Source organism: Oncorhynchus nerka, linkage group LG9a, assembly GCF_034236695.1.
Source record: "Oncorhynchus nerka isolate Pitt River linkage group LG9a, Oner_Uvic_2.0, whole genome shotgun sequence".
Lineage (NCBI taxonomy): Eukaryota > Metazoa > Chordata > Actinopteri > Salmoniformes > Salmonidae > Oncorhynchus > Oncorhynchus nerka.
This window is the reverse complement of record NC_088404.1, coordinates 63,034,938-63,049,871: the sequence shown is the minus strand read 5'-3', so window position 1 is coordinate 63,049,871 and position 14,934 is coordinate 63,034,938. Positions and strand designations below refer to the sequence as shown.

Genomic DNA, 14,934 nt, shown 5'->3' with positions numbered 1-14,934 from the left:
GTCACGAGAGAGTATGCTCTCGTTCCAATGCTTTTCTTCAGACAATGAAACTCAAAGGTAAGTAAATATTTATAGTGTTTCTTGTAGCTTCTGTTGATGCCAAAATGGCGGCTATTTCTTTGGCTATTTTGGGTTCTGAGCGCCGTTCTCAGATTATTCTTTTTACGTAAAGTTTTTTTAAAAAATCTGACACAGAGGTTGCATAGAGAATAAGTTTGTCTTTAATTCTGTGAATAACACTTGCATCTTTTATCAATGTTTGTTGTGATTATTTCTGCAAAATCACCGGATGTTTTGGAATCAAAACATTACTGCACGTAACGCGCCAATGTAAACAGATTTATATATATATATATATATATATATGCACATTATCGAACAAAACACACAATACATGTATAACATGTTTATCTTTTTATCATTTGCTGTATTGGACTTGTTAATGTGTGAAAGTTACATATTTCAAAAAAATTATTTTGAATTTCGCGCACTGCCTTTTCAGCAGAATGTTGTGGGTGTTCTTCTAGCGGAACCCCTGGGCGAGAAAGGTTAACATCAGATGCCTCCACCCAAGTTGGTTTTATTCACTGCTTTAGCACACTCTGCCTACCCTGATGTCCTAACCGTGTCTGAATCCTGGCTTAGGAAGGCCACCAAATATCCTGAAATCTCATCCCCAACTACAACATTTTCCGACAAGATAGAACTGCCAAAGGGGGCGAAGTTGCAATTTACTGCAGAGATTGACAGAACTCTGCAGGCTTACTATCCAGGTTTGTGCCCAAACAATTCGAGCTTCTACTTTTAAAAATCCACCTTTCCAGAAACAAGTCTCTCACCGTTGCTGCTTTTTATAGAATCCCCTCAACCCCCAGCTGTGCCCTGGACACCATATGTGAATCGATTGCCCCCCCTTCTACAGTGGGGCAAAAAAGTATTTAGCCAGCCACCAATTGTGCAAGTTCTCCCACTTAAAAATATGAGAGGCCTGTAATTTTCATCATAGGTACACTTCAACTATGACAGACAAAATGAGAAACAAAATCCAGAAAATCACATTGTAAGATTTTTAATGAATTTATTTGCAAATTATGGTGGAAAATAAGTATTTGGTCACCTACAAACAAGCAAGATTTCTGGCTCTCACAGACCTGTAACTTCTTCTTTAAGAGGCTCCTCTGTCCTCCACTTGTTACCTGTATTAATGGCACCTGTTTGAACTTGTTATCAGTATAAAAGACACCTGTCAACAACCTCAAACAGTCACACTTTTCAGGGAAGTCAGGAACACCACAGTCCATTAGGAAAGCTAAGGCTAGCTTTTTCAAACAGAAATTTGCATCCTGTAGCACTAATTGCAAAAAGTTTTGGGACACTGTAAAGGCCATGGAGAATAAGATAGTGCAACTGGTAGCAGGTTGAGACTAGGAAACACTGTCAACACCGGTAAACCTACGATAATCTATAATTTCAACGTCTGGCCATGCTTTCCACCTGGCTACCCCTACCCCGGCCAACAGCTCTTCACCCCCTGCAGCAACTTGCCCAAGCCCCCCCCCCCACACACACACCTCTCCTTCACCCAAATACAGACAGCTGATGTTCTGAAAGAGCTGCAAAATCTGGATCCCTAAAAATCAGCTGGGCTAGGCTGGACCCTCTCTTTCTAAAAGTATCCGGTCGTAATTGTTGCAGGTGCCTTTGCAGTTGGCAAACCAAGTGGTGATGCTGCCAGTCAAGATACTCTCAATGGTGCAACTGTATAACTTTTTGAGGATCTGAGGGCCCATGCCAATTATTTTCACCTTCCTGAGGGGGAAGAGGCACTGCTGTGCCCTCTTCACAACCGTGTGGGTGTGTGTGTGACCATGTTAATTCCTTAGTGATGTGGACACCAAGGAACTTGAAGCTCTCGACAAGCTCCACTACAGCCCCATCAATGTGGATGGGGGCGTGCTCGCCCATCTGTTTCCTGTAGTCCATGATCAACTCATTTGTCTTGCTGACATTGAGGACGAGGTCATCGTCATGGGTGATCAGTCCTACCACTGTTGTGTTGTCAGCAAACTTGATGATGGTGGTCATGCAGTCATGTCATGGGTGAACAGGGAGTACAGGAGGGGCTAATCACACACCTCTGAGGGGCCCCCGTGTTGGTCAGCGTGGCAGATGTATTGTTGCCTACCATCATCACCTGGGGGTGACTTGTCAGGAAGTCCAGGACCCAGTTGCAGAGGGAGGTGTTCAGTCACAGGGTCCTGAGCTTGGTGATAAGCTAGGAGGGGAAGATGGTGTTGAATGCTGATCTGTAGTCAATGAATAGCATTTTTGCATAGGTATTCCTTTTGTCAAGGTGGGTGAGGGCAGTGTGGAGCACAATAAAGATTGCATCATATGTGGATCTGTTGGGGCGGTATGCAAATTTTAGTGGGTCAAGGGTGTCTGGGATGATGGTGTTGATGTAGGCCATGACTAGCCTTTCAAAACATTTCATGGCTATAGATGTGCGTGCTACGGGGCAATAATAATTTAGTCAGGTTACCTTGGCATTCTTTGGGCACAGGGACTATGGTCTGCTTGAAACAAGTTGGTATTTATTACAGGCCGGGTCAGGGATAGGTTAAAAATGTCAGTGAAGACACTGGCCAACTGGTCAGCGCGTGCTCCGAGTACGCATCCTGGTTAGAGGTCTTCATGGATCCACCTGTACCTGAATACCTGAGACCCAATCTGGTACCCAAGTGTGTCCAGATCCAGAATTCTAAATAATTTCACGGGTCTGGATCAGATCTGACATGATTGTCATGGATCTCGGGTATTTATAATTTTAACTGACTTGTCGGGAATGGCCCATACAGATCCGTATGCGACTTCAGCTCTTGCTTTTCACAAGAGTGGAGCGTGGCGCATGTAGCTCGATGTTGGCCAATCATAAGTCATTAAAGCAGCAATAGTAACAGTAACAGAGCCTCGCTCCATGTGAGGCAAAAGTTATGAGATATCTAATCAATGGAAGATGGAATTAAAATGACAAAATTAAAAGTTAAAGGAGAAGGATAGGCTACAATGACCAAGAGCCAACAGGTAGGCAGGCTGCTACTGAGAAAACACATGCACTGCAGCCTCTGTTAGCCTACCTAGATACAGTGGACGCTCCACTAAAAGTTTTGTGATTATGCTGCAGGATTTAGAGGTAATTTGTGGTTTAGTACGGTACCCTGCGTCACTACTTCATTGCTCCAGACCAGCGCAAGGGGGAGTTAGAGAGCTGATTATGCTTTTGGATCCCAAGGCGCTACTGTCTCATAGTGACAATGAATGGGTGACATAAACCTAAATAGAAACTGATAATTGTGCACGACTTCAGTATTACTTACTAAAACTAAGGTTTTTATTCTAAAGGAAATGTGTTCTTACTGTAGTGTAGTCTACTCCCGACCAGTCATGTTGTACAGTACATGAATGGTGTAGTGGTCTAAAACACTGCATCACAGTGCAACTGTGTTGGCACAGATGCTGGTTCAAAACCTTAGCCAGCCTCAACTGGGAGACTGAGATGACTGTAGTTTTTGGTTTCTCTCCCTCTAAAAACATAAATAAATAAATTCAAAATAACAAACTGGCATTATTTACAAATTAGTAACAATGTCTCACACCATGTTCAAGAATGGCCTTTTCTCGCTTATTTTACATTATTTGAAAACTAAATAATCTCCAAAATATTGTTATATTGTAAACAAAGCTATTATTATTATTATACATTTAGAATGATAAAAAAGCACCGTGGATATTGTCACAGATATATTATTAACCCTGTTATTAGCAGGACAATATATATTGGTCATATTGGTCATGGCTCCAGAGTGACGCACAATGGGATTGCCTTGCAGTTCTCCAGCTGTATCCACTGAAACAGTGGTGGGCGCGCGAAGTTCAAGGAACAAGGGCAGGGGGCACGGGATGGCCACGCACAGAAGACTGACCTAGCCCATGGGTAAGGGAGGAGGGGGAATGGGGGGTTGCACACCTCACCCCACTGGGTAACACAGAGCAACACTAAAGGTGCATTGCACCAATAATTGTGCTGACTAGGGAAATGTTCCCGCTGTTCTTGCCAGTCTCTCATTTAAGGCGTCAGTCAAAAGTTATACTTAAGGACCTCCCGGGTGGCGCAGTGGTTGAGGGCGCTGTACTGCAGTGCCAGCTGTGCCACCAGAGACCCTGTGTTCCCGCCCAGGCTCTGTCGTAACCGGCCGCGACCGGGAGGTCCGTGGGGTGACACACAATTGGCCTAGCTTCGTCCAGGTTAGGGAGGGCTTTGCCGGTAGGAATATCCTTGTTTCATCACGCACCAGCGACTCTTGTGGCTGGCCGGGCGCAGTGCACAAGGTCGCCAGGTGCACAGTGTTTCCTCCAACACATTGGTGCGGCTGGTTTCCGGGTTGGATATGCGCTGTGTTAAGAAGCAGTGCGGCTTTGGTCCTAGACTTGGCACTCCGGCACCACTTGCCATGCAGCAGTAGTAGAGAGAACAGTTTATGACTAGGGTGGCTGGGGTCTTTGACCATTTTTAGGGCCTTCCTCTGACACCGCCTGATGTAGAGGTCCAATATGGCAGGCAGCTTAGCCCCAGTGATGTACTGGGCCGTACGCACTACCCTCTGTAGTGCCATGCGGTCGGAGGCCGAGCAGTTCCCATACCAGGCATACCAGTGATAAAAGCAGTCAGGATGCTCTCGATGTTGCAGCTGTGGAACCTTTTGAGGATCTGAGGACCCATGCCAAATCTTTTTAGTTTCCTGAGGGGAAATAGGCTTGGTTGTACCCTCTTCACGACTGTCTTGGTATGTTTGGACCATTCTAGTTTGTTGGTGATGTAGACACCAAGGAGCTTGAAGCTCTCAACTTGCTCCACTACTGCCCCGTCGATGAGAATGGGGGTGTGCTCGGTCCTCCTTTTCCTGTAGTCCACAATCATCTCCTTAGTCTTGGTTACGTTGAGGGATAGGTTGTTATTCTGGCAGCAACTGGCCAGGTCTCTGACCTCCTTCCCATAGGTTGTCTTGTTGTCGGTGATCAGGCCTACCACTGTTGTGTCATCTGCAAACTTAATGATGGCGTTGCAGTCGTGGTTGGACAGGGAGTACAGGAGGGGACTGAGCACACACCCCTGAGTGGCTTCAGTGTTTAAAAATACAGTGTATTAAAAATACAAAATGTAAGTATTCAGAGGCTTTACTCAATACCTTGTTGAAGCACCTTTGGCAGCGATTACAGCCTTGAGTCTTCTTGGGTATGATGCGACAAGCTTGGCACAACTGTATTTGGGGAGTTTCTCCCATGCTTCTCTGCAGATCCTCTCAAGCTCTGTCAGGTTGGATGGGGAGCGTCGCTGCACAGCTATTTTCACAGGCAGAACACTGTAAGAACGGCCCATGTTCTGAATTCTGTCGCTGTACATTTCAAAAGTGCGAAACAAATAGTTATATTGACAATGTCCAGTCTGGCTTGCTAATTAATGTCTTAATCAAAATTATGGATTGCCTCTTATCCGCTTGTCATCCCCTTATGCCATAGTTTGTACATTTCATGAGAAACCACATTTGTTTAAGCAAGTCAGACGTATCAGCTATGTTTTTAAAAGACAGTAAATGAGGCTGACAAGGCTCCACTTAAAGCTAGGTATAGCAGTGGTAAGATGTTGGGATGGCTTTATGTAGGCCCTAACATTTTGTGGGCACTGTTTGTCACCATTATAGTGCAATTAATATATTGTATAGTGTTGTGTAGTGGCTTTGCTGGCATGTATCCCACTTTCTTTTTTTGCCCCACCAAGAATTACATGCTAAAATAGCCACTGCAAGAGATGTTTGATCCGGTTCAAGTCTGGGCTCTGGCTGGGCCACTCAAAGAAATTCAGAGACTTGTCCCGAAGCCACTGCTGCGTTGTCTTGGCAGTGTGCGTAGGGTAGTTGTCCTGTTGGAAGGTGAACCTTCGCCCCCAGTCTGAGTCCTGAGTGCTCTGGAACAGGTTTACATTAAGGATCTAACTGTACTTTGCTCTGTACATCTTTCCTTGATCCTGACTAGTCTCCCAGTCCCTGCCGCTGAAAAACATCACCACAGGATGATGCTACCACCACCATGAATTACCACAGGGACGGTGCCAGGTTTCCACTCTACCATAAAGGCCTGATTGGTTGTCCTTCTGGAATGTTCTCCCATCTCCACAGAGGAACTCTGGAGCTCTGACAGAGCTGACAGACCCTTCTCTCCCGATTGCTCAGTTTGGCCAGCTCTAGGAAGAGTCTTGGTGGTTCCAAACTACTTCCATTTAAGAATGATGGAGTCCACTGTGGACCTTCAATGCTGCAGAAATGTTTTGGTACCCTTCCCCAGATCTGTGCCTCGACACAAACCTGTCTCTGAGGTCTACTGACAATTCCTTCGACCTCATGGCTTGATTTTTGCTCTGGCATGCACTGTCAACTGTGGGACCTTATATAAACAGGAGTGCGACTTTCCAAATCATGTCCAATCAATTGAATTTGCCACAGGTGGTCTCCAATCCAGTTGTAGAAACATCTCAAGGATGATCAATGGAAACATTGAGTCGGCATGAAGGAGAAGAAACCACCAGCCCTCTCCGCTACACAACAGAGTCAATTTTGAGTCTCACAGCAAAGGGAACTTAATACTTATGTAAATAAGGTACTTCTGTTTTAAATTTTAAAAAATGTTTTTTTGTTTTGTTATTAAGGGGTATTGTGTGTAGATTGATGAGAAAATGTTTTTATTTAATCCATTTTAGAATAAGGCTGTAACTTAACATAATGTAGAAAGGGAAGGGGTCTGAATACTTTCCGAATGCACTGTATCTTCTAGATGCACTGTAGCTACCTCAATTACCTCCTATACCTGCACATCAACTCGGTACTGGTACTCCCTGTATATAGCCATGATATTTTTACTGATTATTTTTATTCATTATTCACTGTGTATTTATTCCTTGTCACTATTTGTGTTTCATTGTATTTGTTATCTTTATCTTTGACTATACATAGTTGGAAAATTACCCGTAAGTAAGCATTTCAATGTTAATCTATACCTTTTGTTTACAAAGCATGTGACGAATACATTTGATTTGACAATACAGCCCACTTAGGTCTATGTCTCTGGAAGTAGGCAGTGGAGCATCCCAGAATAGACAGACAGTGTTACTGTATAGGAATGGTAAGAGAGAGAGAGAGGGTGTGAGGGTGAGGGAGAGAGAGAGGAGGCATGAAATAGAGAGATAGAGTAGGAGAGAGGGTGAGGGTGGGAGATGAGAGAAGAGATAGAGAAATACATCCATACAGTATATGTATGTAGAGAGAGGGAGATGAAGAGTGGCAGGGATAGTCCCTCTGGATAGTTTGGGGGGAAAAATGAATCCAATGTGAGATAATAAAGCACATTATCAGAGACCACACCACACCATGTATTATCAAGAGCCCAGCTTACCCAGTCACACACACACACACACACACACACACACACACACACACACACACCAGGTGTGTGGAGTACTTTCTGAAACTTTACCCTTAAGTTAGCTCTCTCCATTACATAAAGAGTGAACATTTAGTTTGCAAAACAACTGTAGGAGTGAAAATGTGAGAGGGGGAAAAGGAGAGAAAGAGAGTTAGAGGGACAGATGCAATAGTTATACTCAAAGTCCTAACTAGGGTTGCAAAATTCTGGTAACTTTCCCCAAATTTTCCAGAAATATTAGATGGAATATTAGTGAACTCAGGAGTGAATAAGCAACTCAACTTGGCTCCAGACCGAGGCAACAACAATGTGTGAACGTATGACATGAGCATCTCTCTGTCTCTCGCTCTCTCAGCATTCCTCCACTTCAAACGTAGCCTGTTCCCTCCCTGTACCCTGCCCACCTGTCTGCATGCAGTGGGAAGGGATTTTGTTTATTATCTACTTCACTTGCTTTGGCAATGTTAACATATGTTTCCTATGCCAATAAAGCCCTTAAATTGAAATGTAAATAGACAGCAAGAGAGAGAGGGAGGGGGGGGAAGGGTGAGAGAGAGGGACAGAGACCCAGTATTGAGTGAGTTTAGAGTGCACTTACACAGGGTCTAGTTCAGTAGTTTCGTACAACTTCAGCTAGTAGCCTAGCCCCCCATAAATGAATAAAGTTGTATGGACTTACCCCAACCTCCACGTGGTCTGACCCCTTGTCATCCTGCTTGTGAAGGATCTCAAAGTAGTACCGTCTGGATGAGATAAGGCTAGAGAGAGGTAGAGAGAGCGAGAGGGGAGAGGGAGAAAATGTTAAATTACAATTAGGATTTAAAACATTTGCCAGATGTTATTTTTCCACCTCATGAGCTGCGAGGAGATTGAGCTGGAAAGCTGGAAATTGAGGCTACAGTGAATGTTAATGCTGAGGAACCCAAGACTACTTACAAGTCAAGTCGGAAGTTTACATACACTTAGAATTTCCGGTCACAACTTGTGGACTTGTTTGCGTGCTGCTGTGTGTTTTGTTTGCTAACCTTACTTTGCTACCTGCCAATTTGACTGTTTTTACTTTTTAATTACCGTTTATGCATTTATTTTTTTCCCTTGCTTGAATTTTTTATTCAACTTTTTCACACCGGACGCTTTATCTGGACGTGGTTCGTCAGGACCTCCACCAGCTGAAGCTAAGTAGTAACATTAACATGATGCCTTCTAATTGCAGTAGCTGTACTCATAATATACAGGAGAACGATCGCCTTATGGCGAGGATAGCTGTGGTACAAGCCCAGTTTCAGACGCAATCGTTAGGCAAGGGTAATTTAAGTGTAGGAAAGGATGAAACAGCATCTGTGCAACTAGTAAGTACATACAGTAGTATAAATCCCCTCGCTCAGTCCCCGCAGTTGGACAATTTTCTCATGGTTTCTGGAAGGAAATGCTGTAGGAATGCTCAACCGGTGTCGCTCATTCAGCTGACAGAAACATTCAACCAGTTCTCCCCATTAAGCAGCGAGTCGGGAGTCTCTACTCTACTCTCTACTCCTCCTTTTGCGGGGTCTGAGATGCCGACGCCTCCCACCATTAGCTCTGACAAATTGAAAACCCTAGTCATTGGTGACTCCATTACCCGCAGTATTAGACTTAAAACGAATCATCCAGCGATCATACACTGTTTACCCGGGGGCAGGGCTACCGATGTTAAGGCTAATCTGAAGATGGTGCTGGCTAAAGCCAAACTGGCGAGTGTAGAGAGTATAGGGATATTGTTATCCACGTCAGCACCAAGGATGTTAGGATGAAACAGTCAGAGGTCACCAAGATTGCTTCAGCGTGTAAATCAGCTAGAAAGATGTGTCGGCATTGAGTAATTGCCTCTGGCCCCCTCCCAGTTAAGGGGGGGGGGGAATGAGTTCCACAGCAGAGTGTCACAACTCTATCACTGGTTGAAAACTGTTTTCTGCCCCTCCCAAAAGATAGAATTTGTAGATAATTGGCCCTCTTTCTGGGACTCACCCACAAACAGGACCAAGCCTGGCCTGTTGAGGAGTGACGGACTCCATCCTAGCTGGAGGGGTGCTCTCATCTTATCTACAAACATAGACAGGGCTCTAACTCCCCAAGCTCCACATTGAGATAAGGTGCAGGCCAGGCACCAGGCTGTTAGCCAGCCTGCCAGCTTAGTGGAGTCTGCCACTAGCACACTCAGTGTAGTCAGCTCAGCTATCCCCATTGAGACCATGTCTGTGCCTCGACCTAGGTTGGACAAAACTAAACATGGCGGTGTTCGCTCTAGCAATCTCACTGGAATAAAGACCTCTTCCATTCCTGCCATTATTGAAAGAGATTGTGTTACCGCACATCTCAAAATAGGGCTACTTAATGTTAGATCCCTCACTTCCAAGTCAGTTATAGTCAATGAACTAATCACTGATCATAATCTTGATGTGATTGGCCTGACTGAAACATGCCTTAAACCTGATGAATTTCCTGTGATAAATGAGGCCTAACCTCCTGGTTACACTAGCGACCATATCCACCATGCATCCCGCAAAGGCGGAGGTGTTGCTATTATTTACGATAGCAAATGTCAATTTACAAAAATAAATAAATAATGAAATCTATGCAGCCTACTCAATCACTTTTTATAGCTACTGTTTACAGGCCTCCTGGGTCATATACAGAATTCCTCACTGAGTTCCCTGAATTCCTATCAGACCTTGTAGTCATGGCAGATAATATTAACATTTTTGGTGACTTTAATATTCACATGGAAAAGTCCACAGACCCACTCCAAAAGGCTTTCGGAGCCATCATCGACTCAGTGGGTTTTGTACAACATGTCTCCGGACCTACTCACTGCCACAGTCATACTCTAGACCTAGTTTTGTGCCGTGGAATAAATGTTGTGAATCTTAATGTTTTTCCTCATAATCCTGGACTATCAGTCCACTATTTTATTAAGTTTGCAATCGCAACAAATAATCTGCTCAGACCCCAACCAAGGATCATCAGAAGCCGTGCTATAAATTCTAGGACAACTCAAAGATTCCTAGATGCCCTTCCAGACTCCCCCCCTCGCCTACCCAAGGACAAAAATAAGTTAACCACCTAACTGAGGAACCCAATTTAACCTTGCGCAATACCCTAGATGCAGACGCACCCCTAAAAACAAAAACAGTTGTCATAAGAAACTAGCTCCCTTGTATACAGGAAATACCCGAGCTATGAAGCAAGCTTCCAGAAATCTGGAACAGAAATGGAGCTACGCCAAAATAGAAGTGTTCCGACAAGCTTGGAAAGACCGTACCGTGCAGTATCGAAGAGCCCTCACTGCTGCTCGATCATCCTATTTTTCCAACTTCATTGAGGAAAATAAGAACCATCCAACATGCATTTTTGATACTGTCGCAAAGCTAACTAAAACAGCAGCATTCCCCAAGAGAGGATGGCTTTCACTTCAGCAGTGATAAATTCATGAACTTCTTTGAGGAAAAGATCATGATCATTAGAAAGCAAATTATGGACTCCTCTTTAAATCTGCGTAGTCCTCCAAAGCTCAGTTGTCCTGAGTCTGCACAACTCTGCCAGGACCAAGGATCAAGGGAGACACTCAAGAATATAGTACTATATCTCTTGACACTGATGAAAATAATCATGGCCTCTAAACCTTCAAGCTGCATACTGGACCCTATTCCAACTAAACTACTGAAAGAGCTGCTTCCAGTGCTTGGCCCTCCTATGTTGAACATAATAAACTGCTCTCTATCCACCGGATGTGTACCAAACTCACTAAAAGTGGCAGTAATAAAGCCTCTCTTGAAAAAGCCAAACCTTGACCCAGAAAATATAAAAACTAAATCGGATATATCGAATCTCCCATTCCTCTCAAACATTTGAGAAAAAGCTGTTGTCCAGCAACTCACTGCCTTACCTGAAGACAAACAATATACACAAAATGCTTCAGTCTTGTTTTAAACCCCATCATAGCACTGAGACTGCACTTGTGAAGGTGGTAAATGATCTTTTAATGGCGTCAGACCGAGGCTCTGCATCTGTCCTCGTGCTCCTAGACTGCTTTGATACCATCGATCACCACATTCTTTTCGACAGATTGGAAAACCAAATTTGGTCTACACGACAAGTTCTGTGAAGGACCTCGGCGTTACTCTGGACCCTGATCACTCTTTTGACGAACATATCAAGACTGTTTCAATGACAGCTTTTTTCCATCTGCGTAACATTTAAAAAAATCAGACACTTTCTGTCCAAAAATGTAGAAAAATTAATCCATGCTTTTGTCACTTCTAGGTTAGACTTCTGCAATGCTCTACTTTCCGGCTAGTACTGAGATGCAGTGCCTTAGACCGCAGTGCCAATCGTGAGCCCTGATATTGTCCTGTGTGTAGTCCCAATAAACAGTATGCTCACTAAAACACACACAGGCAGATGCAAACATACTGGCCCCACCTTGTGATGAGACTAATCAAAAACACATCTCATCTATTTGGCCAAAATATGCTGGGTGAGATAGAGAGGAACGCCCCGGTACTGGCTGCTACACATCATTAGCTCTTAATACTAGTATTCTATTGACCTATGCTCAGCGCCATCTTAAATTGCCATAGTAATGTCTGACACTAAAGCATCATTGGTAGGAGTGACCAAATTGTCTGTGGTATTGAGTTTTGGATAAAATACCAGGCCACAAATTTCTCGGTGGCACCCCCCTTGTGTGACCGCGGAGAGTGAATAGAAGAGTGAGCAGCGCACAACGAAGATTGCAACAAGTAATTCAAAAGTGAAATATAGTTCCAGGCTGTACTAATTGCTACAAAAACAATCCTTGTGTAAACAATCATCGGCTACACAGGGACCCACAATGATGGGAAAAAGTGGCTCCAGGTCCTGAAGGATGTGCCAGCTCAAGGCAGGGTCTGCAGCAAGCACTTCGCAGAGGACGACTTCATTTCGAAGGGCACTTTTGATGTCGCAAGCGGAAGTTTCTGAATGGAAATAAGTTACACATTGAAACCCTCCATTTTCCCCTACATCTTCAACTTCGAGGGTTAAGGACCGACCATCATCGACAGCATCAGTGACTTCAGTGTCAAGGAATGAACGGAGGATGCGGTGCGAGTCAGTGAAGGTAAACTTAGCTAGTTATGCTGAAATAGATTTGTTTTAGCCTGCAGCGGCTAATGTTAGCCAGTAACATTAGCTGTCAACAAGTGTTACTAGCTAGCTACCTGGTTTTGTTAGTTCCACCTTAGATACATGTGTTATGCATCACAATGACCCACAAAGATAAAAAGTGGAACTTGGCAATATCCATAATATCATTAAACAGCCATCACATATTATATAGTATGCACATAGCCCACTGTTCAACAGTATGGATGGGGAAGGTCGGTTAGATGGGAGCTCATCTGCTATCTTGTTGTAGGACCATCCCAGCAGACCCTCCTGAGTGCCTGAAGATAAAGAAAAGCAGTCACTTTGGGGGAGCGGGCTAGGGTTCAGAAAATGGAGAAGGAGCAGGCCATTTAAGTTTGAATCCAAAGATACACCCGTCCACAGAGGGAATCACAGTATAGAAGTCTCGATCGCTATTATGTTATGTGGTACTTTTACATAATTACATGTGTGTGTATTAGCCAGTGTTGAGTGTTATAATGATTTATGGTACGTTCCAGGAAGGCCCTGTTTTGGAAAATTGACTGAGGATGCTGCTTTAGCCTGGTGAGCCCCAACCTGTCTAGCTAGCTAAGGTAAAACAGGGCAAGCCTGCTTGAGGCTCAGTTTTTTCTTTTTTTAATCACCGGTAAGTCTATTAATCCAGTTTGTCTTTGTAAATATCTTTACTGGATACCAGTACTTGAAGACTGTAAATAAATATCAACACTTATGCACCCAAACCTTCTGGTTCCTGCTGAATATCTGACCGCATTTCTGCACTACTTACCTTTGCAATGTATGCTTTTTGTCAAACAAAGTGACAACTTGAGTGTCTTAATTAAGATCTTCAACTAGCTGCTCAGTGTAGTTACCATTGCTTTCCACTAGATAGTAGCCTAAACTAGATGAAGTCACCACTCTAGCAACCAGGCCAGTGGTGCGTGTTCAAAGCAGTTTTATCTTCCAAGCTAGTTTCTCTGGTTACACTTGAACCTGTTGTTATAGTCGACTAAGCGAACGTATAATATTTTTAGAAACCTTGTCTTAGAATTATAATATACAAAATGTATGGGAATGTTATTAATAATTTGAGCAGGTAAGATTGTCTAGCTTTTTGACATAACGTGTTTTTACATAATGCACAATTTTGTTTTTTAAATGTAACCTTAATTTAACTAAGCAAGTCAGTTAAGAACAGATTCTTATTTACAATGACGTCCTACCCCAGCCAAACCCGGACAATGCCAGGCCAATTGTGCACCCTCTATGGGACTTCCAATCACAGCCAGATGTGATAGAGCTTGGATTTGAACTAGGGACAGTAGTCACACCTCTTGCATTGAGATGCAGTGCCTTAGACCACTGCACCACTCGGGAGGTAAAACAAACTCCATGTATAGTCATTGTATTTGGTAGTAGAGGCTAGATCCAATTGACTTGTTTTATTAACGCTCAAAGCAGTGGAGGCTGCTGAGGGGAGGATGGCTCATAATAAAGGAAGGAACAGAGCAAATGAAATGGCATCAAACACATGGAAACCAAAATAGTTTGATCTATTTGAAACCATTCAACCAATTCCACTCCAGCCTTTACCACCAGCCCGTCCTCTCCAATTAAGGTGCCACTAATCTCCTGTGGCTCAAACCCTATGTAGATGCCACTTGAATCTGGGTATGCGAGCCTAATAGAAGAGACCACACACGAAGGGATGATGCGTCGTACACCTCTTCCAAGTTTCCCTTGTGCTCATAGGGTGAACTGGCGGTAAGCAGCCAGTCTGCTCTGCAAAGTAAAAAAACATAAATTACTTTGATAGTACTTTAATCCTCCATTGAAACAAAATCTCACTGTATTTATGAAGTTACATTTTCCAGGCTTCGATTCGAGCCCCGGTCGTATAATCAAAATGTAAGAACTTTACCATCGGTAGTGATAGTAATTACTGTAGGGTGTATTCTAGTTCTTACATTAACCTCACCATTATTGATTGTCATTAACTGGTTTACCGGCTGCTGACTGGTTGAGTTAGCTCATCTGCCTGTTGTCCGGACCTCTGGCAGTCTCTATGGGGGTGCCACATGGTTCAATTCTCGGGCCGACTCTCTTCTCTGTATACATCAAGGATGTCGCTCTCGCTGCAGGTGATTCTTTGATCCACCTCTACACAGACGACACCATTCTGTATACTTCTGGCCCTTCTTTGGACACTGTGTTAACAAACCTCCAGATGAGCTT

General features: G+C 43.8%; 1 protein-coding gene across 1 annotated transcript in view; it reads right to left on the bottom strand.

The window, feature by feature from the left end:
* The window catches only part of b4galnt4a (beta-1,4-N-acetyl-galactosaminyl transferase 4a), a 471,729-nt gene that overhangs the window by 69,013 nt on the left and 387,782 nt on the right, over positions 1-14,934 (bottom strand). The window contains 1 exon segment of the mRNA XM_029668828.2: positions 8,213-8,291. Within this exon segment, the coding sequence (XP_029524688.2) occupies positions 8,213-8,291 (79 nt within the window).